Consider the following 26945-nt stretch of genomic DNA (forward strand, 5'->3'; position numbering starts at 1 on the left):
TTGATTTGACTAAGTGACCTAGTTTTTGACCCCAGAAGACCCATTTTCGAACTCAGCCTAGATTTCATCAAGGCTATCATTCTGACCAAATTTCATGAAGATCAATTGAAAAATACAGTCTCTATCGCATACACAAGGGTTTTTTTATTCGACCGGGTGACCTAGTTTTTGAACCTGGATGACCCATATTCAAATTCAACCTAGATTTCATCCAAACAAACATTCTGATCAAATTTCATGAAGATACGGTGTAAAATGCAGCCCCTATTGCATACACAAGGTTTTTCTTTGATTTGACCTTGTGTCCTAGTTTGTGACACCAGATGACCCATATTCGTAACTGGCCTAGATTTCATCAAGGCGATCATTCTGACAAAATTTCATGAAGATCAATTGAAAATTACAGCCTCTATCGCATACACAAGGTTTTTCTTTGATTTGACCTAGCGACCTAGTGTTTGACCCCAGATGACCCATTTTCGAACTTGGCCTAGATTTCATCAAGGTAATCATTCTGATCAAAATTCATGAACCTCAGTTGAAAAATACAGCTTCTATCGCATACACAAGGTTTTTCTTTAATTTGACCTAGTGACCTGGTTTTTGACCCCAGATGACCCATTTTCGAACTTGGCCTAGATTTTATCAAGGTAATCATTCTGACCAAGATCAGTTGAAAAATACAGCCTCTATCGCATACACAAGGTTTTTCTTTGATTTGACCTAGTGACCTAGTTTTTGACCCTAGATGACCCATTTTCGAACTCGGCCTAGATTTCATCAAAGTAATCATTCTGACAAAAATTCATGAAGATCAACTGAAAAATACAGCCTCTATCGCATACACAAGGTTTTTCTTTGATTTGACCTAGTGACCTAGTTTTTGACCCCAGATGACCCATTTTCAAACTCTGCCTAGATTTCATCAAGGTAATCATTCTGACAAAACTTCATGAAGATCAGTTAAAAAATACAGCCTCTATCGCATACACAAGCTAAATGTTGACAGACGACAGACAGACGACGGACGCCGGACATCGAGCGATCAGAAAAAAGCTCAGGTGAGTTAAAAATACACAGTGGTGCTTATACATACTTTTCTTGCCCGCCCTATGAAGGCGTGTTCAAAACTGTGATATTTACTGTTGGAATTTAACCCTGGGTATTTGAGGCCCAAAATATCATTCATTTGTGTATACTGTTCATTCTTGGACATTGTAAAGTTCACGAAACGTCATTCTTATATATATCCATAAAAAATATTCATTATTCTCTACACATCTACTAATTGTTTTTTACTTAGTTTACCTAGTGTCACTGTTTTCGTTTTATTGGATGAGAGAGTTGCATGGATCAGAAAAAATAGTAACTCGTTGCCTTACCTATTATGTTGTTTTGTTTATCACGGCAGAGGAAAAGTTTAGTTTCTGTGATTTTATCTTTCTTTTAGTTTTATTATGATTGTCGATTGTATGATTGATGTATATTTTCAGAATCTCAGCTGACTTTTCTGAAGAAAGATTTAAAAGCTAGAAACAAAATTGCCTATGCCGAGGGTTCCAGAAGGAACCTTATAATACAGTGGGATTCATTTATATTGTTCTGTACTTATTTCAGTCTGAATTATTTACCAGCAGAATTATACGTACAGTTCCTTAGTTGATCATTTAAATTTACAGATAGTATGAAGAATTCTATCAATGCAGTCAGAACTATACACTTATTATTAGGGTACAGTGTTGATCATTTGAATTCATTCTGTTTTGATTAATTTGTCTTTAAATGGCATAGCGAAGTTTAATTTGCATATAATCAAAAGGGCTGAACCGATGACTCCAGATATATTAGAAAATATTAACACGGTGTTGGATTTTTCTTGTACATATAATCTGGTATACTGTTGTTTATTCTTGTTTGCATTCTTTCTTATGACAAGAAAATCAAACTTTGTTCCTACTCATACAAAACCTAACTTTCTTTTAAGAAAAGATGTGGAAAGATCTGGATGTAATCTAATTGTTCATATGAGGTAGACGAAAACCATTCAAGCGGGTGAAAAAAAATTATTGACTCATTTGACTGTCATAAAAGATTCGGTGTGTCTAGTTAAGGCTTTCATGCATTTCCACTATTGTCCATGAACAAGCTAAATCCAACCGAGCCTGAAACATTTTCGTTTTTGTCGTGTTGAGCGACCTGTAGAGTTTCCACTTCTTCTATTTTTTTCAATCAAATGGTTAATAAATTACCAGCTTGGGAGGGGTCTCCGTTTTTTAATTTAAAGTCAGGCAAAGTTGTTTTCTATAATTTATTCCTATCAAAATTAAGGTCAGTAATCAGAGATATTGGACTTGAGCCCAAACAGTTTTGCACGCATTCAGTTAGAAGAGGTTTAGCAACTCTAGCCTTCAGACTTGACATTCCAGCAGATCTCGTTCAGCTTATGGGAGACTGGCGTTCTAATGCGTATAAGAAGTATATTGAGTATTCTTTTCATGACAAATTTAAAGTTTCGCAATTAATAAGTCAAAATATAATCAAGCAAACATAAATAAAATATAATTTTTAAAGACAGTATGTTGTCTGACATCATCTTATAAGGAATTTCCGTCTTAACAGAGGAAATGTTTCTGTGGTCAGTTTGATGTTTCAACCTCCTGCGCAGAGATGTCTGCATAAGATGGTTTACATGCATGGGGTACTTCAAATTTGTAAAATTTTACAATTCATTTTTAATGATAGTCTAGATGACATTTTGCTGCTATATACAATTTCATAATATTTATTTACTTTAATTCAATTCAATTAATTCCGTCTTAATAGAGGAATTTTTTCAGTGATCATTTGGATGTTTTAACCTACTGCACAGAGAAGTCGGCATAAGATGATTAGAAGTCTACACCGATTGTTAAAGAAAGCTTCATTTGAAAGTAGGCAGCGATTTTGTCAAAAAGGCAGTCGACAGTTGAAATAAACAACTTTTAAGATTGTTGTTTGATGTCTGGGATGTTTCTTTTATACATCAGGAGATTCAATTGTAAAGTTTTTGCCACCGATTGAGGGAGTTACTGTGCCATCTTTTCCAGGAGCTACAATTGGTAAATTGTCATTCTTCGTAAGCAGAAAAAAAGGGTTAATATGTATGATAAGCAATATACGTACGTTTAATACGCATTTTGATTTGATGCTAAGCTTAAAATTAAAATACAAGTACAATAAATAAGGTTCTATGTCTTTAAAAAACCTATCAAAATTGCTTGGTAAATAAATTAAGTTGTTTCACACACAAACATTATACCATTAATATATATACACTTTCACGCTTCAGGTGCGTACGAAAGTCTACAAGAAGTTATCTGGTTTTTAAACTATACTGCCCTCGAACAATTCGCCATGATCGCCAGTAACATGCGCAGTTGCTATTGTGCGTATGCTTGTTTAAGATCCATTTAAAACTAGTGGTATATAGAGGAAAATACATCATTTGCAAATACGTTGTTGTTATGCTCGGAAATCTTGAATTATGGTTTCAATTTGTTTTATATTTTCAGTATAAATAAAAATGTTTGAGCTTTGCACGGTATAAGACTAGTGTTGATCTCATGTGAAGAAATCGAAAAAATGAAGGATATATTAACCATAGCAATCACTTTGCTATATATAGGTAAAATATACTATATGTTCACTGACGTAATTAAATTAAATTTAAAAGACTACATCTATTAAAGAAATGAATATATATTATGCATTATATCCTGTACATATATAAAACCGAGACATATTTGATTTTCTTTGTATTTTTATACATATTCATGCGGTCCCAATTGGAGAAACACTCAGAATGAACAGTTTAAAGTGGGTATGTTACATATCATATTTGCCATGTGAATTTCACTAAAGTGGATGTGCTAGCTCTTTATTATTATTGTAGAACTGTTGTGGTCAGGGAAAACTAAAAATGCGAGAAAAATCATAAAACATATACTTTTGAAAATTTTCTATGACGAGTAGGGCGAATATATTACACATACATGGCTCCTCACTGGCTCTTCACTGCAAACCATTTGTATTCTTTCCGATTAGTTGTTTTATGATAAAGATAAGTAAAATAACGGTTTCACGATACTAATGTTTGAGACAAAAAAGTCAAAATGCCTTTACATTGAATGTTAAACCGACATACTATATTAAACAAGTAAATATGCAACGTCTTTTTCGGCAATATTTCATTCGTGCAACTTGTGCATTTTTATATACATCTATCATTATCATTTAATTTTAAATGTGGTGGTTTCTTGTGTAATATTCAAAGCATAACATTTGCGACATGTGTATGTGGAGCTCATGTTGTAATTCTTGTTCATACAGAATAAATAGAATGGAAGTAAAAACAAATGATAATGCATATGAATGTAAAAGTAAAATGTGAACCACCATTTCTGCAAAATTGTCAAAAATAACTCAGCGCAATTTAACTCAGTTATTCGAAGAATATTTAGAGCAGGTGTATGCACCAGGCAGTCTGCGTTGCCGTCATAGTTGTCAGACATTGGTTAAAGTTTTTGTCTAATTAATTACTGCATGTACTTGTTAAAACTGCATGCACTTGTTAAAACTTCAAACAATGCTTCATTTTCATGTTTCGTACATCTTTCCCAGTTATGTTCCTTATCTAAACTTAGAAGTTGTGTAATAGTTGACACGCCTTGTTATTAAAAGGAATCGGTAAAACCGATGCATGTGCTTGTCCCAATATGGGAAATACGTATTAGAAACAAAATAGAGATATTAAAAAGAAGAAAATTGAATAAAGGGATATGATTTAAGAAAGGAACATAGTATTAAGTGTAATTGTTGCCTCTATCATTTTGTGAAGTTGCAATGAATTTCCATTTATACTTTTCAAATAATGCTCCGGACAAGCCTAATTTTGTATAATAAAGAGCGATAAATAAAAAAATGGTAAAGAAGAGTTATGGTTCTTTGACACTGTACTTCCTGTCAATGGCTTCTATCATTTTGTGAAGTTTAATAAAATGCCGGACAAGCCTTATTTTGTATAGTAAAGGGAGATAATTCAAAAACTAGGTAAAGTAGAGGACCACCAGATTATGCCACATACAAAATATCAAAGCCCTAGCTACTGTGGTTTCGGACAAGAAGATATTTAAAGCGTTTCCTTTTGGTTGCCATGGCAATTAGAGTTATGTATGGAATTCATTTCTTTGACTTAATTTCAATGAGGATCATTCAAGAAACATTCCTGTGAAGTTTCATCAAAATTGGACTGGTGGTTTAGGCTGGGAGGTATTGACGGACGACGTACGCAGACGACGACGGACGCCGGACAATCACTGGCCACAAAAGCTCACCATTGAGCGCTTCGTGCTCAGGTACGCTAATGGAAGTTAATTGAAAAACTAAATAAGGTAGAGTTATGGTTCTTTGACACTGCACTTTGTCTCAAGGGCCTCTATGTTTATGTGAAGGTTCAATCAAATGCCATTAGTTTTTTTTTTCAAGCTATACACAGATCATAAGTGTGGACGGAATGACAAAGCAATAACTATAAGCTCGCCCTTCGGGGAGCATAAAATTCATTATCAACTGTCATTGACAAGCGTTTACTGAAGTGTAGGTATTAAATAACATTCAGTAATTTTTTTACTGCGGAGACAACCAACGCATACATTGTATCTGACTGACTACGATAAAGGGCCTTGTGTAACCTCGTGTGACATAAAATCGACTACATTTTTAATCATGCCAACGTCACACTCGAAAACGTTTAACAACGTATTAAACTCAGTTTTACTGAATACCTTGGTCAGTTTATTAATATTTGATATGTGTCAAGATCTTTTCCTTCAACCGTCGAACTTTTGTTTATCCGAATAGAATCAACCCGAGTAAGAATTTCACAGGCGGTAATTTACATTTTCTCCACATAGGTCATGTATCGAATGTCACTAAATGGATGTTGCATTTTTACTTTTTTTAGTGTAAAACCCATTGGACGAATATCCATTGGGAAAAGTCAAGTTCGAATAACGTACCCACCCCCTTAAAATGGTATCCCCATAATTGTCTATAAGTGGATGTGTAGTGGATGTGTACATTACACACGATTACATAGAAAAAGTAGCACACGTAGACAAAGAAGTCAAATAAAGAACACAGTGGAGTACCGCTTTGGAACAAAATTTCAAAAACACCACTGGTGTCAAAACTTGTTAATGATGCAGCAAACCTCACATTTAAACTTTCAAACCTTTCGATAATGTTTAAATGTGTATGACAATGTAAAAAAAAAACAGGCTAATGCCTAACAGTAGTGCTGGCATTATACGTGCAACACAAAAAGTTTTTTTGTTTTTGTAATCATTGATATTGAATAACAAAATACATGTGTCCATTTCATTCTGAAATCGGCTGAACTACTTCCATTTAAACAAAACAGATTTCATAGGTCCTTGATCTACTTTTTCATTTTTATCAAAATAAGAGAGGTTTCAATATGGTGACTATGTGTGCATCTAAAGTGAGCCGTTTACGGTCTGTTGGTACAAAATATCAATGTGCCATTTACTCTAAAGGAGACACTCATTCCAGTACTGGTGTCATATGAGATGTAATTTTAAGATGAAATCCTAGTTGCACTCGATATACTGACCTCCAGGTTGATGCTAAACAATCTCTGTACAGATACAGATCACCTGTCTAATTTGAGTTATGAATAGCACTGAGTTATTAGCTGAAGTAAATGATCGGATTGCTGCAGTGAGTAAATACCATTTGAAGTAGGTTTTATAACCAAGATGGTCCCAATGTTGAAGCATATTATTAATTTCTTTACAGCTTGCAGTAGTTATAGACATGATGTTTCTGGCACAACCTTGACCCCCCCTGACCCCTTGTCCCTATTCTAAAAAATCCAATGCCGGACACTTTAAAACCCACAGGCTTTATCAAAGATACAAGCTGAAAATCTTTTAAATCTTTAGTTAAACCGAATGAAAACCTTTGATTTAACCAAAAAAAAAAAAAGATTTTGAAACAATTTAACCTCACTTAACCTCTTATCCCTATAAATTTTAACGACACCGGTGTCGTTTTCTTTAACAAGTTTATTAATCAATATTGTTTGTGAAGCGACGAGTTTAAACAAATATTGGCTCAATGTAAAGCGACACCGGTTTCGTTTTATTGGATTTATTTTCATTCATAAAACCGATATGTTTACATTTGTAGTACAATTCGTTTAAACTTCCTTTTGATCGATTTACGTTTTACAGCTGATTTAATATAAGTGTCATAGGTAAATCAAGTGCATTTTCTAAAAATGGCTATGTAGGAAACCACAAATTCAACCAATCAAAAGCCTGCCATTTTTCTGCCACGAAGGCAGCAAACTGTCATTTGCTTTTACTTTGGCCGAATCTTTGGCCGAATCTTTGGCAAAACTTTGGCAGATTATATTTATTAATAAAATGTAAGGTATTTGATCTTATCTTCAATTAGTAAGTACATTATTAGGGTACACACAGTAATTAGTTAATTAAAGTTTTTAACTCAAAAGTTTGTTTCTATCAGGCAATACGGATTCATATTTATCCAATACAGGTTCATCCGATATGTAGAATCTAATGTAACTATCCCTCATAAGTGAAAATGTTACTTCTGTAGATGTTGAATCGTCATAAGGATGAATGTCAAACATTGTCCCTTGTTTTAGATAAATTTTAATTTTTTTCTTATACATAGATATTAACTGATCAGTGTCAAAGTCCTCAGCTGCCTCAGCTGCTATATTTACATTATCAAATATATCAAAAAATACAGCATCATCCTGAAACCTATTATTCCGCCACCAAAATATAAAATGTGATATTGGGCTTTTAGTCGATTTATACGATTCACCTATAGGGATCGAACCCGTTAATAAAATCTTAATATCTATTATATAAATTCCAGGTTTTTTAACTATAAACACACCACTCAAAAGCACATCTAGTACATCTATTTTATATTTTTGGTTTGTGTTTATAAAATCTCTATAATCTACGGTAATTCCATATCCAACTTCAAATACATTTAAATAGTTCAAACCGGCCATATTTTTATATGTTGAATATATCCAGGCACCACGACGGTCAAAATACTTTTTCATTTGTATGTAATCAAAAGGAGATTTATAATAGTATTCAAAGAGAAACACTTCACGTCCCACTTTCTCTAGTTTTTCTTCTATTTTCCTGTCTTTCTTTTTAATTTTAAGAATTATTTCAGCTAAATCATCAAGTCGTTTTGTTACTTAACTCTTCGTACTTTATATTGTAACGTGCATCAACATTATTAATCATATCTACAAGTTGTTTCTTTAAATTTTCTAGCTGATAATTAATTATGTTAATTGCTTCAGTATTAGCAGTAATTAACTCTCCTTGTTTAACTGATTTTTCAACTACAAAGTCCAGTTCATTTTTATGTTCTTCAACTTTAACATTAAGCTGCGTCATATCTTCTTGTAATTTTTTTGTAATATTACTTAAGTCTGCATACTTTAAATTATGACAGTTGTCAACAACACTAATCCTATTTCGAATTTGTTTTTTAAAGTCATCTATTTTAGAATTGAGCTCTTTTTTAAAGTCATCTAATGCTGTGTCATGGTCATCACCTCTTTGTGAAGCTGCCTTTTCCAATTCAGCTTTATATTCTGCAAGTTTATTTGAAATTAATTCTAATAATTCTTTATGCTTATTTTCAGTTTCAGTATTTAGTTTATTTATTTCTGTTCTGATTTCTAACTGATACATATTTTGTAACTTTTTCTCAGCTTCAATAATCTTGTCTTTTAGTTCTTCATGTTTAATCATACTATCTTTTAATTCTTGAACTTGATTGTATAACTTTTCAAAATTGGTTCTAAATACTTTTTTTATGTTATCATCTGTCAAATCAGATTTCTCTTCAAGTTCTTTAATAGAATCAGTCATAGCTTTCATTTCTACTTCAATTTTACCTTGTAATTCAACTATTAATAATGAATTCTTTTTAAAATCTTTTGTTAATTCTTCAATATTCTTTACTTCTGCTTCTAGTGTTTGTTTTATACTTTTGACATCTTCAAGTTTATAGTCATCATTACGCTTTGAATTTTTTTATACACAAACCGTCTTGGAACTGCATCAGCGGGTTTATCTGGATTTCCTAGGTTTATAAGGTTATTACCTCCCATATCCAATGCTCTGTTCATTGTGTTATCAAGTTCCTTATTTCTGTGAAGATACGATTCCGTTTCCTTTTTAAGTTTTTTGAATTGCTTTTTAGTAGCATAATCACTTAAATCAATATCAAATTTAACTTTACTTATACTGTCAGGTTGATTAATTTGTTTTACATCATTAAAAACTCCCATCTATATAATTCCTGTAAAGTTTTTTCTTAAAAACTTCCTTGGTTTGTCAATATATAAGAAATTATATTTTTGATTTGTTGCATTAGCAAAAGAGTTAGGGTTAATATTTTGTTCATTACAAATCATATCATTTTCTCGTTTACCTGGACTTTCAAATAAAATATAATGTGAACAGTTAATTCGAATATCTTTTGGTGTTTTATAGTAAGACTGACTTAAATAAATAACACAACAGTTTTTGTGACGTCCTTGAATAAAGTATTTTGTTATTTCATTTTGAACTTTTTTATCTTCACATACAAAATCATCAAATATTACTACTTTTTGTTTTTCTGATTCAAGATTCTCACAAGGTTCAATTTGGTTGGAATCAGCTGAATATTCAAGTATTTCATTTGGATCTACTTTAATTTTTTTTGCAATTTGGCTTAAGTTGTTAATTAAATCTTGATATTTAGATTGTTCTAGGTTTTTAGCATACAAGTATAATTTATCATAATATATAAGAGGTTTTCGAAGTATATGCATTAATGTATTTGTTTTTCCAGATCCAGAAGATCCACATATTAACATTCTAAAACATGAATCTGGCATAAAGGGATATTGCTTAAATTGTTTAAAATCATTGGATTTATCACTTTTTGTATCATAATTTGGAATTTCCATTTATATAATATTACATTATTTTACATTATTTTACAATATCTTACATTATCTTACATTATTATATAAATGCAATCAAAACTTAATGAAATAAGAATAAGAAAAAACTTAGTCGGGCAAAAGATGAGAGCTCTTAGAGAAGAAATAATGAAAGAAAAAATTAAAAAAGCTACAAATCGGGATATGTACACTGAAATTTATAAACCAATTACTGAAGGAATAGAAAGTCAAAAAGAACAATTATCAAGTCAGTTAAAAGCATTACCTGGAATAAAACAACAATTAGCATTACTAGGTGATGAAATGAAAGACATACAAACATACCAGGGTTTACCACAGCTGTTCCAAGAACCGCTACCATCATTACCGGACTCCTCTGAACGTGTTAAAAATCTTGAAAAAATATTGGCAGATTATGAAAATAAAGTAAGAAAAGAACAAGCTTTAAAACCAACTTCCACATCAATAGATTGGGGAGATGAACCTGTCGGATGGGTTCCTCAAGATGAACTTAAAAGATTAGAAGATTATGGAAGAGAAAAGATTGGAATAACTGAAACATCTGATGATACAACTAGAGAATTTGAGGCAAATTTAGATATAAATATCGATAAAGATGTATTATCAGATTGGAACTTACCTGTATTATCAGAGTTAGCAATAAACAAAGATAAAGATGATTGGATAAAAACAAGAAAAGAGGTTACCGAAAGTTTAAAGAAATGTACTCGTAAAATAAATGATTACTTGGATTTGAGAAAAAAAAATTGGAAAATACTGAATGGGGAACTACAACACCAAATATAACTAACTCTGTGGATACAATTTACATTCATTGTGATCTTATTGATAATTCACTTGTTGATGGTAATTTCAGTGATATTATTTATGTTTTAAGTACTGCAGATTTAACAAGAGCTTATCCATTTACAAAAGAACCACAAAGAGTTGGATATTCTGAAATTAATAAATATATTGTAAATTCAATAAGAATATATATTACAGATGTATTTGGTAGAATAATTAATTTTAATGAAGTTGAAACAAGTTTTACACTAATTTTAAAAGAAATATGAAATTATAAATTTTAGTTTTATATACTGTACAAAAAAGTTTATGACAAAAATAAAGGAATATTTATTTATGTTGATGCTCACACGGGAAAAGAAATCATACACGGTACAGGTATCTTTGACACTTTAACAAAATTGCTTTCAAGTGGAGTTGCATCTTCAATTAGCACAGCTGGAAAAAAAGCTTTGGAAACAGCAGGAAAAGCAACACTTGAAAGTGGAACAAAAAAGGTTGGAACTGAAGTTGGAAATTTAGCTGCAGCTAAAATTGTTGAAAAACTTAAAAAGAAACCTGCTCCGGCAGTTGGTAATTTAATTGCCAAGGAATTACAAGAAAAGAATAACAGTAAAAATAATAATGAAAATAATAATAAAAATAATAATGATAATGAGGAGGATATTCATATGAGAATAAATCGAATATTGTCAGGATCTGGGACACGTAAACGTATTAACAGATTAATTTATAAAAACTAAAGTTTTAACTTTAATAAAAACTAAAATAAAAAATAAAATAAAAACTAAAATAAAAAATAAAACAAGAGCTGTCTCCATAGGATGACACATGCCCCCGATGTCACTTTGAATGAATAGTTATGGCCGATGTTAGAATTTAGGACCTTTGGCCTACGGAGCTGGGTCTTGCGCTCGACACATCATCTTACTGTGTCACACATTCATGCATAGTTATTTTAAAATCCATGCATGAATGACAAAGATATGGACCGGACATGCCCATCAATGCACTATCATGAAAAATGATCTTTAACGTCTAAGTGTGACCTTGACCTTTGAGCTACGGACCTGGGTGTTGCGTGTGACACGTCATCTTACTGTGGTACACATTCATGCCAAGTTATTTGAAAATCCATCCATCGATGACAAAGATATGGACCGGACACGCCCATCAATGCACTATCCTTTAACATCTAAGTGTGACCTTGACCTTTGAGCTACGAACCTGGGTCTTGCGCAAGACATGTCGTCTTACTCTGGTACACATTTATGCCAAGTTATTTGAAAATCCATCCATCGATGACAAAGATATGGACCGGACACGCCCATCAATGCACTATCCTTTAACGTCTAAGTGTGACCTTGACCTTTGAGCTACGGACCTGGGTCTTGCGCACTGCACGTCGTCTTACTGTGGTACACATTCATGCCAAGTTATTTGAAAATCCATCCATCGATGACAAAGATATGGACCGGACACGCCCATCAATGCACTATCCTTTAACGTCTAAGTGTGACCTTGACCTTTGAGCTACGGACCTGGGTCTTGCGCACTGCATGTCGACTTACTGTGGTACACATTCATGCCAAGTTATTTGAAAATCCATCTATCGATGACAAAGATATGGACCGGACACGAAAATTGCGGACAGACCGACAGACCGACAGACGGTTCAAAAACTATATGCCTCCCTGCGGGGGCATAATAATATATAATATATACATGTTTAGAACAAAACAATATTGTGAAAGATATGAATTAACTCCTATTCAATTAGATACAGCTTTAATATCTGTCTTGGGAAATAATGTTAAGCAACAAAAAAACGGATATCACTTTACAATTAATGATAGAAGCTCATATTTTGATTGGTTTAATGGTTATTTTGAAGTAAGTTTTAAAGTAAATAAACTTGCTAACGGTGGTGATTATGATGGTAATGATAAAGTTGCTTTAATTAATAATGCAGCTTCATTAATTGATCAGTTAGTGGTTAAACAAAATGGAAAAATTGTTTATGATTGTAATAATTTATACAAAGTAATAAATGTAAAGAGTTTGGTTGAACTATCTGAAGATTATGCAAAATCAACTGGAACAAATGAGTTTATTTATTTAGATACTAACGTTAGCACTGAACTCAGACCTGACCAAGCTGGATATAATAGTGGTTTTGCTATTAGAAAGGCATTAGTCCAGGGTAATAAAGAGGTAAATACTAAAATTCCATTAAATAATTATTCATTTTTTCAGGGTTTAGAAACTAATATTATACCTCAAAGTCAAATTCAAATAACACTACAGCTGACAGATGATGACGAATTAATTTTTAGAGCTAATGCTGCTGATCCAGGTAGAGTAATTGTAACAAAATTAATTCTATGGGTTCCACGTTTGATTTTTAATGAATTTGGACTTAATTTAATTGCTGAAAGATTTACATAAGCAAGATGGTCATACCTTCGGGAAATGATGACGCAATCAACTGATACACAACAAAATAATATAACCTTTAGAATAACAGCTGGTATAACAAAACCACAACATGTATTTGTTTATTTACAACGACCTGACAAAAGTAATTCACAAGAACATAATCCACATTTATTAGATACATTTAAAGTTAATGCAGCAAATGAAAATTGCACTTTGAGCTCTTGTCGTCTTGAAGTTGGTAATGGTGTTTTTTATCCAGAAACAGAATACACAAGTATATCAAGAATATATGATGATGTAATTGATTATTATTATAAACAAAATAATAAGACTACTGGAAGTCTTTTAAATAGATCAAATTTTTATAATTATTTTGGATTTGTTCATTTTAACTTAGAATATAAAACAGAAGTAACTACAGAAGATCCTAAGCATATTACATTAACAGCTAAATTAAATATTCCACCAGCAGCTAATATTCGTGTTTACGCAATTGTATTGTATGAAGAAACAGTTGAAATAAATACTATTGGAAATGAACTTGTTATTCTTTAAATAAAATAAATATAATTTATATATAATGACATCAAATTATATTGAATATAAAGTTAAAATTACAGATGGACAAAAGAAAAATTTAGCACAAGCTTATAATAATAGAATTCCACATACTTTTAGATTAAAACATGAACAATTACATGGAAACTTTCCTTTACTTTTAACAAAAACACAAATAAATCAAATTAAAAAAGCTGTTGCAAATAATAAGGGATTACAAATTACAATTTCAAAAAAAACAAATGTCCAGTCAAGGTCAAAATGGTGGATTTTTAGGAGCTTTGGCTGGTTTGTTAGGAAAAACAATTCTTCCAATGGCAGCAAAAATAGCTCCAAAAATATTAGCCCCTTTAGGCATTGGAGCCCTTTCTGGACTGGCCAGTACTGGTGTTAGTAAAATACTTGGAAATGGTATGATTTCAGTAGCTAATGATAAGAGAAATATGATATCACCATATCTTACACCTAATCAAAGAAAGCAACTAGTAGGATCTGGAGTGATTAAATTAACACAAAAACAGAAACAAAATGGCGGCTTTTTAGGTATGTTGGCTGCTAGTCTAGGGATACCTTTGATTACATCTTTGTTAAGTGGTAAGGGACATGGCCAGGGTATACAGATTGATTCACAACGGAGACCTTACAGACGAATTCCTATAGTAAAAAAAAATAAAATTTATAAACAAACCTATTTCTAACTTTGAAATTGAACAATGGGTAATACAATTAAAAATTAAAAACTTTAGGGGTGTATTTAGTAGAAATAATTTATTAAAATTAAAAGTAAAGGACGAGTGTGGAATAATCAATTAAGATGACTCTGTTGGGTCTGGAACACATTGGGTTTGTTACTTAAATAATATGTACTTTGATTCATTTGGACTTCCTCCACCAAAAGAACTATTTAAGTATATACCAAATGTAAAATACAACAATGTTCAATATCAAGACAAAACAAGTACACTTTGTGGTTATTATTGTTTATTTTTCATTAAAATGTTACAAGATAAAGTACCGTTGTATGATTTATTGTATAAAGTACTAAAAATTAATAATGTAAAACAAAATGAAAAAACTATTAAAAATTATTTTAACCAATAAGGACATGTAAATTTTCTTCCGGGTTTTAATTAAAACTTATTAAAACTGTGTTTTATTTAACTGGAATAATTAATATAATGGGAATATTCAATAATATAAATGAAAAAGTAAATTAAATAGAAAGATGGACGTCAGTCCTTGAGAGCTGGAAGCTCACACAAATTAAAAGAAAACCTCCATTGTTTTTAACAAGTTATACCCAAGATACCGATGGTGGATTATTTCAATGGAAAACTGTAAATGCTAGTCCTGGTTTAGTTCAGGGTGGTAATATTGTGGCAATTAAACAAAATTGCATCTTAATTATTCTTGTTGATGCAATTAAATTAGATAAAGGAGAAGCTAAATTAAAAATAAAAAGTAAAGAAAGTGTAATTCTTCAAAGTTATCATGTAAATAATAATAGAAAAAATGAATCTATTTCTATTAATTATGCAAATGAATTTAAAATAAATGATTTTATTTATATTAATTCTTTAAACGTTATGAATATTCAGTTAACAATTTATGGTTCTATAATTTAAGAGTTAATTTAAGAATAAGCTAATGTATCAATACCATTATCAAGAATATATCTTTTATCGTCATAACATGATAAAGATGTTTTATTTATAACATAACTGGAAAGATTGTGTTTATCAGAACGAATAACTTTAAAGGTGTGATTACTTTGGGTTGAATTAAACAAAGTATCTTTATAATTTTCATGAACTATTGTTTTCTTAACAACAAGTTTTTTAATTCCTTTACATTTTTTAACATTTACTTCATTTTCTAATAAATAAGAATACATTTTACTTCTTAATCCGACAAATTCAACAATGGGAATGCCGGCAGTTTCATCTTTAAATTTTCCAATTACTTTTTTATTATTATCGAAATAAAATTTTGAATTAATATCGTAATCACTATTATCAAATAAATCCTTGTCCTTATAAAAATCCTCATATGCATCTTTGGTTTTTATTTCATAACATAATGAATCAGTGTCAGTGAATAGTAATTTACAATTACCCTCGTACTTTTCCTTAATGTAATTATAATGAAAATCATACATTAAATATTTTGATAAAATTAGAATGCACATTCCAACATAACAAGGTCTGTTTAATAACAAACTTTCTTTTATTCTATGAATACCAAACAAATTCTTGTTAAACATCGTTGAACTAACAAATGAAGGTTTGGCTATGTATTTTAATAAAATATTTTCATCATGAGTTAATTTAATATTAACCCTCTTGCGTAAATTCTCCATCGTCTTACCGAATACAGAATTGTTCATTAACTTAAAAAAGTCCTTTTCAAATGAATTTTTTGCTTTAGATCTTTTTTGAATATTAAAATCAATATACTTTTTTAACCAAGGAGATGAATCAAAAGTTAATATTTTATGTATTTTTGTTACTTTTAACCCTAATTGTGTATATAGTTCAAGATTTTTAAAATGAACTACATAATTTTGTTTTTTCATTAAAGTTGGAACTAATATTTTTACATTACTTTTTCCTATTTCAAATTCTGTTTTAATATTTTTACTATAATCAGAAAGCCATTGATCTGGTATTTTATTTTTTTCTGGAGCTAAAGGATAATCGTTGTGGGTTTTATGTAATTCTTTTGGATATTCAAGATCACATTCAACTATAAAGTTAGTTTTACCTTTTGTAATTAATTTCTTGAATTGTTTTTCGGATATAAATTTAAAGTTTCCAGAGGGCAAAGGTTGACACATAGCCCAACCGTAAAGGTTATTGGCGTCGAGGTACATAATGTATTTGCTGTCAAGTTAAGGATTATAATCTTTCATATATTTATTGTTTGCTTTACTGTATCTGTTTGAAATATAACTTATTCCTCCTCTCAGTCCCTTTTCAATAAAAAGATACATATCAATATCAGTTATTAAATCTAACTTAATTCCAGTCATTTTTAACATTGCATCCCAAGCTAAACCAGGACTACTAAAATAATGACAAGGATCTAATTTGTAGTACTCTAAACATAGTTTTCTAAAATTTTCAAATACATCAGCTAAAAGTAATACGTCAGTTTTTAAATATAGATCATGATATTCTCCCATTGTTTTAATTTTAAATTTATTCCAAACATTTTTAGCATGTTCATATTCGTTGTCAGATATGTGTGTTTCATTTAAAATTGAATAAAACTCTTCTTTAGAAGGTAATTCGTTTCTTTTGAATTTTTTAAATGAATCCATGTAATCATATGGATAAACACCTTTTGTTTTTAATAATTCTATATTTTTATCAAATTCTTGAGATAAGTATTTAAATTCTGGAATATTTTTTACTAGGTTATCCAATGATTGAGACATAAACTGGAATGAATCAATAAAGACCAAGTCGGAAATCATAAATGCCATATATCTTTCTATATTGTTAGGAATAACATTAATTTCTTTTTTAAATTCTTCTTTTTGTTGCATAATAAAATGACCGTCATAACCTCTTAAATTATGAAAAATAAAAGGAATTTTGTGTGTTAGTTTAAAATTAATATTACATTCTGAGTGAGCGCTTCCTCTAAATTTTCCTGTTATATGACAATGATCACGTACTTTGATTGAATCTTCTATATAGTCTTTTTCACAGATATGACAAAACTTTTGTTTTTTAAATTCAATTTCATCTTTTTTAGACATTCTTAGTTCTTTGTTAAAGTGCTCTTTAAATATTTCTTTACAATATTCCTCTTCCTCAAGCATTTTTTCAATAAACTTATAAACTGCATTAGGGCCTCTATAAATCTGGGTTGGTTTAGTATATTTATCGTCATAACAACAAACAACTTTATAACCGTAACCACAATCTATATGATTTTGATCTGGTTCAGTAAATGAAGATTCAGTTGATGGTAAAGTAGTTAAAACTTTTTTAGTTATTGATTCAAAATCAGCATAAATTACAAAAGGTACTGCTAAACCTTTATGATAATTTTTAAATTGTACTTTACTTCCCTCTTTTGGCATTTTTACACCTTGGATACCATTAATAGCTAAACAATTTGGAATATGTTCATTTAATATTCTTTCTTGAGAAAAATGTTGCAGACAGCTTTTACAGAAGTGTTTTTTATTTGCATGTTTTGTTTTGTTAAACATTAATCTATTAAAGTCTTTTATCCAAACATAATGTTGGACTACAGTTCTTGAGGGCTTACAGTCATCATCAGTTATTTTATCATTTATTTTATCATTAGTAATTAGCAACATGTCACAGTGTTCTTCGTATTGATATTTTGATATGTACAATGGATAAATACTATTTTCTTCATAACCAAATATATTAAATGATATTTCATTTAAAACTTCAATTTTAGGTATTTGATTTAATGTAACAGGAAATTTAATTCCAGTATAATCAAGATCGTTTATATGTTTTTTTATAATTTGAAACTCTTTGAGGATTTTTTTCAACAGGAAATTTGTAAGCTAAATGACACCATCTAAAACATTGATTATCATCATTCTTTATATTTATTAATCCTTTCTTCGGATTTTGTAATGGTTTTGGTAATTCTAAATAACTTGAAGCAGCCAACGGACTATACTTATATCTATTTATATAATGAGCATCAACTGACTCTATTCTCCAGCCACTTCCTTCAGAACGTTGGTCTACGGATCGCGGGGTCGTGAGTTCGATCCTCGGGCGGGGCGTATGTTCTCCGTGACTATTTGATAAACGACATTGTGTCTGAAATCATTAGCCCTCCACCTCTGATGATTCATGTGGGGAAGTTGGCAGTTACTTGCGGAGAACAGGTTTGTACTGGTACAGAATCCAGGAACACTGGTTAGGTTAACTGCCCGCCGTTACATGACTGAAATACTGTTGAAAAACGGCGTTAAACCCAAAACAAACAAACAAACAAACTTCCTTCAGAAATCCAATTACCAATTCTATTTATTATTTCATCAAAAGCTTGACGTAAAGTGTTTTTTATTTCGTTTGTGTTAATAATTTCTAAAGCCTTTGATTTAAAATAAGCTGATTTATATATTGTATCAGTTTTATCCATTTTTGCAAAAGTTATTTTTAAAACAACGTTTATTTTTATACCTTTTAAAGTTTTAAGTTCAGATTTAAGTATTTCATAAGAGTCGTTTATAGTTAAATATAATTGATTTTTTGGATCTTGTCTATATGTAATTTTAATTTCAAATTTCTTATAATATTGTTTTGTAGATCTCTCGATTTCCATCTATATATTATATTTAGAAAATAAAATTCGTTAAGCAAAAAAGGATTAAAACAATAATTAAAAAAATAATTAAAAAAAATAATAAAATAAATAAAGTTTTAAATTATCTTTAAGAAGAATTAAAATATTTAAACTTATATCTTTTTCCATTATTTTTTGATATTCCACATTTTACTCGGTTTTCTCCTTTGCAGCACATTGTTATTAACCCAGAATTAATACCAAGGTCTTTAGACGCTGCATAATTGCTTTTATATGTTTTTTCTTCATTAGTATCACAGTCGGTTACAATAACTTTTTTAGGATTGTTTCGAATATTATTTGGTCTGGGACAATCACATAATCTTTCAGCATTTTCTTCTTCAGTTAATAGACAACCACAGTTCCATTCAAATAAATTATTTTTTAAAAGATAAGGATCTATAACATTTTGTAATTTATCAATGACATGATTTTTATATTCATCGCTAACTATTTGATCAAGTTTTGATTTAATAACATTTCTTCTTTTAAGAACTTTCTTATATGAATTTTTGTCTGGATTCATTATTTCTCCTAAAGTGCTAGATAATTTTGGCATAATCATTCTATCTACCTTTCTATTAACCATCTATATATAATATACTTATAGAAAAAAAATTTTTAAAAACGCACCTAAAGAAATTATATTGATTTGAGAAATTTGTTTATATTATCTATATCTTTTGAATAAGATTTTAAAGTCATTTTTTCTAAATTGTTATCAACTGTTAAAATTTTAATACCTCCTTGAGACATTCTGTTTAACCATTCTTCGTGTAATTTGTGTAGTTTTTCTAAATAATCTAAACCAACTTTGTTTTCTTCCGTTCTGTTTCTTTTTTGGAGTCTTTTAAAACATATTTCTGGGTCGGTTTTAACATAAACAAATACATCAATTGGGTCTTTTCCGTATGGTTTTATAATATAATCAGTTAAGAAAAGATTGTATACTGCCCACTCGGGGTCATTTATAACACCGTTGTCGTGATGTTGTTTTGTAAAAACGTTACTGTTAGTTAAATAACAACGTTCAAGGACAGAAATACCATCAAACTGTTTAGCAAAAGATAACATTTTTATATGACTATTTAAAGTTGTTAGCTGAAAAGGAAATAAATATTTGGAAGGTTCTTGAGCAGCAAGTTCAAAAAGGTTATATGAATTATAATCAGAGTCCATAACATTTTGCCATTCGTGAATTGGTTCTGGAATTATATTAAAATTAGGATTATATTCTTTAATAATATCTAAAAACGTACTTTTTCCTGATGCAATATTACCTTCAACTGATATAATTTTTCTCATTCATATAAAATACTTATAGAAAAAATCTTTAATTAAAGTTAAAGTTAATACAACTCTTCTTTTTTACTTTTATATCCGTTAAGTTTAAATTCCTTCATATACGTTTCAAAAGGCATTGAATATTTTTTTTCTTTCTGAATTTCTAATAGTATTGTAAAAATATCCTGAATGACTTGTTTCTCTTCTTCTTTATTTACTTTTCCAATCCGTGCTTTTGTTATAAGTTGTTTTATTTTGTGATGATGTGCTTTTAAAATAAATTTCTTGTCGTCAAGTTTTAGTCTGTTAGTAAATATGGTAATTACTGATGGAACAGCGCCAGCAACTGCTACAAATATAGGAATAGCTGGAACAAGTTCTAATGCAGCTGAACAACCAAAAACACCTCCTGTAATATATAATCCGGTACTTACTCTCCCACAAAATTTATAACTTTTTCTGTAAGCAGCAGCTAGTTTGGTTAAGTGAATAATTAATTGATCTACTGTTTCTATTCCATTACTAGAAATTAAATTTTTATGACTCATTTATATAATTAATATTAATATTAATATTTTTTAAATTAAATTTCTTCCAATTCACTAAATGGTACCCAACTATTAAATTTTTCACTATAACCTTTCCATTTTACTAAAGCTTGTTTTTTCTTATAGTCTCGTCTGATAACTTTTTCTATTCTAAAAACCTCTTGTGTAGTAGGTAAAAGTTCTTGTTCATAAAATGAACCTTGAATTATTTCATCATTTAAATCTTTAATAGTGTACGTTCTGGGATTTGTATTATTAATTTTATAAATTATAAATATTTCCTCTGTCCAGTTTGGTGTATATCCTTTTACAAAATGTCTTTTAAGTTTGCTTAAGCGAACTCGATCACCAATTTTAAATTTTGTTTTACTCTTTGGTATCTTTAAATCACCATATAAATTAAAGTAAACAGTACCTTTATTAAAGTTTTTACTAGCTTCGATTGGTGTCATTTTTATACTAGAATGTTTTGTTTTGTTATATTCATCAACCATATCCTGCAAATTATTTAAGTAAGTATAAGTATTATTTGCTGTAAAATATTTCCACATTATTCTTTTTAAACTTCTATTAAATCTTTCTATTACTACAGCCTTTCCTTCATTAAATGTATGATACATATTAATCTTATTTTTATTCAAAAATGATTCAAACTTTTTATTATAAAATTCTTTTCCTTCATCTACCCATAAATTTTGTGGAATCCTTGCAGTCTTCGGGGACTTTCGTCCCTGAATTCTATCTTCAGAAATTATTTTTTCAAATGCTTCTGTAACAGATTCTCCAGTTTTATTCTTTAATGGAATAACCCAAGCATATTTACTGAATATATCAATAACGGTTAACAAGTACTTTACTCCTTTATTATATTTTGAAAAAGCTTGCATGTCAACTAAATCAGCTGACCAAGTATCATCAATATCTTTAACAATCACTCTTCGTTTCCTAAATTTTCTTTTAATTGGTTTGTGTAATTCTTCTGCTAATTCATCGCTCCATGTGATTCCGGGGGTATACTCTACCCCCTTTTCCCGTTTTTTGACTTTTGTTTTTGTCCCAGCCCAAGTTTATATTTCGTTTTAATTATAGGTTTCACAACTAAATGTTTTGCAATCTTTTCCCCAAATGTTTTTGATTTAGTGTTATTTAAATTGGAAAGCATTTGTTTATCACATGTACCCTTTTTTACACCACTGTCATAGCAAAAATCATGGTTCATACATACTGCATCCAGTTCATTGACAGGGGGTCCATTATCTAGGGGATTTCCTGACCCACAGTAATTATATCCTGGGAGTGTTAAACCTTTCTTAGGTAATAAAGGTAACATTGCTTTGTGAATATCTAAATTACCCCCTGTACTTTTAACAAACTTTGATTTCATTTTTCCACAAGATGAACAAGTAGCCCTTATCATTTTTCTCCCGTTTTTTGTTGTAACATAATGAGGATTTATATTATCAGTAAATCTTCTTTCTTTCAAACAATACATTTTATTCTGTAAACTCATCTATATCATATGTATTTAAAACTTTTAACTGGGTTTAAAACCTGTGGGTTTTAAATTGTCCGGCATTGGTCAGTCCGGACCAAAGATTAAATCTTTTTTTGGTTAAACCAAAGGTTTTCATTCGGTTTAACTAAAGATTTAAAAGATTTTCAGCTTGTATCTTTGATAAAGCCTGTGGGTTTTAAAGTGTCCGGCATTGGATTTTTTAGAATAGGGACAAGGGGTCAGGGGGGTCAAGGTAGTGCCAGAAACATCATGTCTATAACTACTGCTTGCAGATTATGTTCCTCTAATTGTACCCTTTCGAAAAATAAACGTTAGCCACCTCAAAATCAAGATGGCCGCCATTTTGAAGACGGAGTGCCGCTTCTAATTAGCTCATTTGAGCCAAAGGCTCAAGGTGAGCTATTGTGATCGCTCACCGTCCGGCGTGCGTCACACTTTCCTTTAAAAAACATCTCCTCCTAAACCATCAGGTCAATTTTGATGAAACTTCACAGGGATGTTCCTTGGAGAGTCTTCTTTAACAATTGTTTAAAGAATTGAATTCCATACACAACTCTGGTTGCCATTGCAATCGATAGGAAAATCTTTAAAAATATTTTTGTCCAAAACCACGGGGCCTAGAGCTTTGATATTGGTATGTCATCTGGTAGTCAAAGGTTGGTCAAAGTTTCACCCTAGGGATGAATATGGCCTTCCCCTTTTGTCATATGGTTTACAGAGACTTATATAGGAAAAGCTTTGAAAATCTTCTTGTCCGAAACCACAGGGCCTATTGCTTTGATATTTGGTGTATAGCATTATTTATTGGACCTCTACTAAGTTTATTCAAGTTATCCCCCTACGATCAAATATGGCCCCGCACCGGGGGGTCAAATGGTTTATAAAGACTTGTAAAGGAAAACACTTTGAAAATTTTCTTGTCCAAAACCACAGGGCCTAGGCTTTGAAATTGGTATGTAGCATCATCTAATGGTCATTTACCAAGTTCGTGGAATCATTGCCCTATGGTTAAAATATGGCCCCGCCCCAGGGGTCACATTGTTTATATAGACTTATAAAGGAAAAGACTTTGAAAATCATCTTAGGGCTTTGATATTTGGTATGTACCATCATCTAGTTGTCTGCTACCACAATTGTTCAAATTGTCCTCCTACAATCAAATATGGCCCCACCCCGGGGGTCAAATGCTTTATATAAAAAAATCTTCTTGTCCAAAATCATAGAGCCTAGGGCTTTGATATTTGGTATGTAGCATCTTCTAATGGCTCTCTATATAGTTTGTTTAAATTATTCCCCTAGGACTATTTATGGTTCTGCCGGGGTGGGGGGTGAAATGGTTTATATAGACTATTTTAGGGAAAAACTTCGTGTACAAAACCGCAGGACCTATGGCTTTGGTATGTAGCATCATCTAATGCTCATTTACCAAGATTGTTCAAATTATATAGGGGGTACATGGTTTAAATAGAAAAACCTTTAAAAATTTCTTAAACTATAAGGCCCAGAACTTATATTCAGTATGCTTTATGCTCTAGTGGTTGAACTCTATCAAGATTGTTCAAATCATGATCCTGGGAATATAGGCGACGCCCAGGTGGTCCCTTATTTTACATAGTCTTATTTGTTTTTGAAGCAGTGGCAAAGAATTTGTTTAAGCAAGCAACTAAACTCGATATAGGGCCGTCATGGCCCTCTTGTTAAAGATTACAGTGTAAAAAAGGTTCCAGAACTTCCTGAAACTTATACAAATGTTCACCATTTTAAACACCATAAAATCTACTCCTGCAAAGGTTGATTACCCAGTCAATCTTGAGCCTGAACTCTCAAATGAATTTGAATGGTTGGCGAAGGTAAGCTTTATTACTTATAAAAATCTCAGTATACATGATCTGCGCATCATGCATCTAAGAAAAGAGGTCTAGGATTTGAAGTAGGCATTGCTTCATTTTTACCCCTTTTTCGTGGTGCAACCTTCTCCATTGCCACAGTATATTGTCAAGACTACAGTCAGATACCTTAACCCTTGCCAAATGCCTGTAATCACTGCAGATCGATGACATAGTGCTATAAGGAAATAAGTTAACACCTTTTTGAAATTTTATATTTTCAAATACTACAGATCAGTGCACATGTACTGATCTTGGTCCCATGTCCATATCATTATTACAAGCCTCGCTATGAGGTTTTGCTAAAAGGTGATAAGTAAACAAGAGGACCATGAAGGCCCTGTATCGCTCAACTGACCTATTGACCTAAAGATCATCAAGATTAACATTCTGACCAAGTTTCATTAAGATATGGTCATAAATGTGGCCTCTAAAGTGTTAACTAGCTATTCCTTTGATTTGATGCCGTGACCTAGTTTTTGACCCGACATGACCCAGATTCGAACTTGACCTAAAGATCATCAAGATTAACATTCTGATTAAGTTCCATTGACTCATTCTGCTCTAAAGCGTTATCTCCGCTTCTACTCTGGAGATATTTATCTGTCAGCCACCTAGGAGGCTGATAAGTCAATCTACCCTGAATACCTAGAGATGTTTTGAGAGATAATATTGATTTTTTAGTTTTTTGCTCGGGATATTGTTGTTAATTAGTGACATATGACATCAAAGTTAATTTCATGCAGCTGTGTAATACATTCATTTCAACAGACTGTTGAATAGACACAAAACATAAGATTTTGTTTAGGCTAAACAACATTCATAAAATGCTAAATTTTATCATGCACAGATTTAAACAACAAATAAGAAGAATTCTTAAAATATTTTTAAATAAATATTATTGTCATTTTCTAACACTGATTCTACTCTGTTATACGCATCCAGGCAATTAAAACATACCAAAATAAAGTTATTTCTCATAAAAAAAGTGTATGTATTTAATATGAAGATGTAACTAAATGAAAATAAGTGAATATTTTAACTATTTTAGACAAAAACTACAGCGCTGGAAATGAGATTATTTTGGACTAATTTTCAGAAATCATATTTTTTTTATGAAAATTTGAATTTTGAAACAATTTTGTTTCTAAAGTATCACACACGAGCTGTTGAAATAATTGAGTTATTATTAACATTGTATTCCATATATCAAGAGACAGTTTCGAATTTAACAACAAAATAAATAGATGAATATATATATAAATAATTCCGTACTTATAAAGAATAAACGCAAGGCCTTTTCTAGCTCCATATCTGGTTTTTAGTTTTATCTCTGCTAAATTTTGACAGATTTGTATGGAATTCTGGCACAATGTTAAATGATTTTTTATTGTAATAAAACGTAAGAGCGATTATAATCAGAAGTGAACTCATTTAGCAGTAAAATTGTTTGATCCCACAGATGGTATTATTTGCTGCACAGCGACGAACGAAAAAGTATATATTTTTGGTTGCATTATTTCAGCTGTCATTTCTCAATGAATCTTCGTTGGTATTTATTTATTTATTTATTTCTTCATTCATTTATTTACGTATTCTATTTTGTTTCGATCATATAAAGAATCATCCGTAATATCCAGGCTTTCGAGAAATAACAAATTATAACTCGAACGACGCTCGCTTTTACAGCTTTCTTCAATGAAAGCATTTATTTTTTCACAACATCCGGTTTTATTTATGTTTAAAAAATGTTACGCAACAAAATATTTGATTGGTCCAATTTCTTAGAAAGAACTGACAGATTTCATTTAAGACCAATGAAATGTGACGACTAAAAGCGTCAAGCGGAATTCAGAGCTGTTACTGTATAGACGCATGTACGCGGCGTGCGGTTTCCAGATGTAGATAACAACACCGCCTAGAAGCGGCACGCGGTATACAGATAACAATCGACCGACGCATTAATGCGTTGCAAGTGCAGAATGAGTTAAGATATGGTCATAAATGTGGCCTCTATAGTGTTACCTAGCTTTTCCTTTGATTTGACCTGGTGACCTAGATTTTGACCCGACATGACCCAGATTGGAGCTTGTCCTAAAAATCATCAAGTTTAACATTTTACTAAGTTTCATGAAGATACAGTCATAAATATGGCCTCTAGAGTGTTAACAAGCTTTTCCTTTGATTTGACCCGGTGACCTAGTTTTTGATCCTACCTAACCCAGATTTAAACTTGAGCTATAGATCATCAAGATTAACATTTTGACCAAGTTTCATTAAAATAGGGTCATAAATGTGGCCCCTATAGTGTAAACTAGCTTTTCCTTTAATTTGATCTGGTGACCTAGTTTTTTATCCTACATGGCCCAGATTCAAACTGGACCTTAAAATCATCAATATTAACATTCTGACCAAGTTTCATGAAGATACAGTCATAAATGTGGCCTCTACAGTGTTTACAAGCTTTTCCTATG

General features: G+C 30.9%; 1 protein-coding gene across 2 annotated transcripts in view; it reads left to right on the plus strand.

Annotated features, from left to right (window-relative positions):
• The first annotated feature begins 3432 nt into the window (after positions 1-3432).
• The window catches only part of LOC123523149 (uncharacterized), a 251417-nt gene continuing 227904 nt past the window's right edge, over positions 3433-26945 (plus strand). For both annotated transcript variants that reach the window (XM_053549270.1, XM_053549271.1), the window contains exon 1: positions 3433-3664. In XM_053549270.1, the coding sequence (XP_053405245.1) occupies positions 3622-3664 (43 nt within the window). In that variant the 5' untranslated portion in view covers positions 3433-3621. The remainder of the gene's footprint in view (positions 3665-26945) is intronic.

The sequence above is a fragment of the Mercenaria mercenaria genome, chromosome 8, assembly GCF_021730395.1.
Source record: "Mercenaria mercenaria strain notata chromosome 8, MADL_Memer_1, whole genome shotgun sequence".
NCBI lineage: Eukaryota > Metazoa > Mollusca > Bivalvia > Venerida > Veneridae > Mercenaria > Mercenaria mercenaria.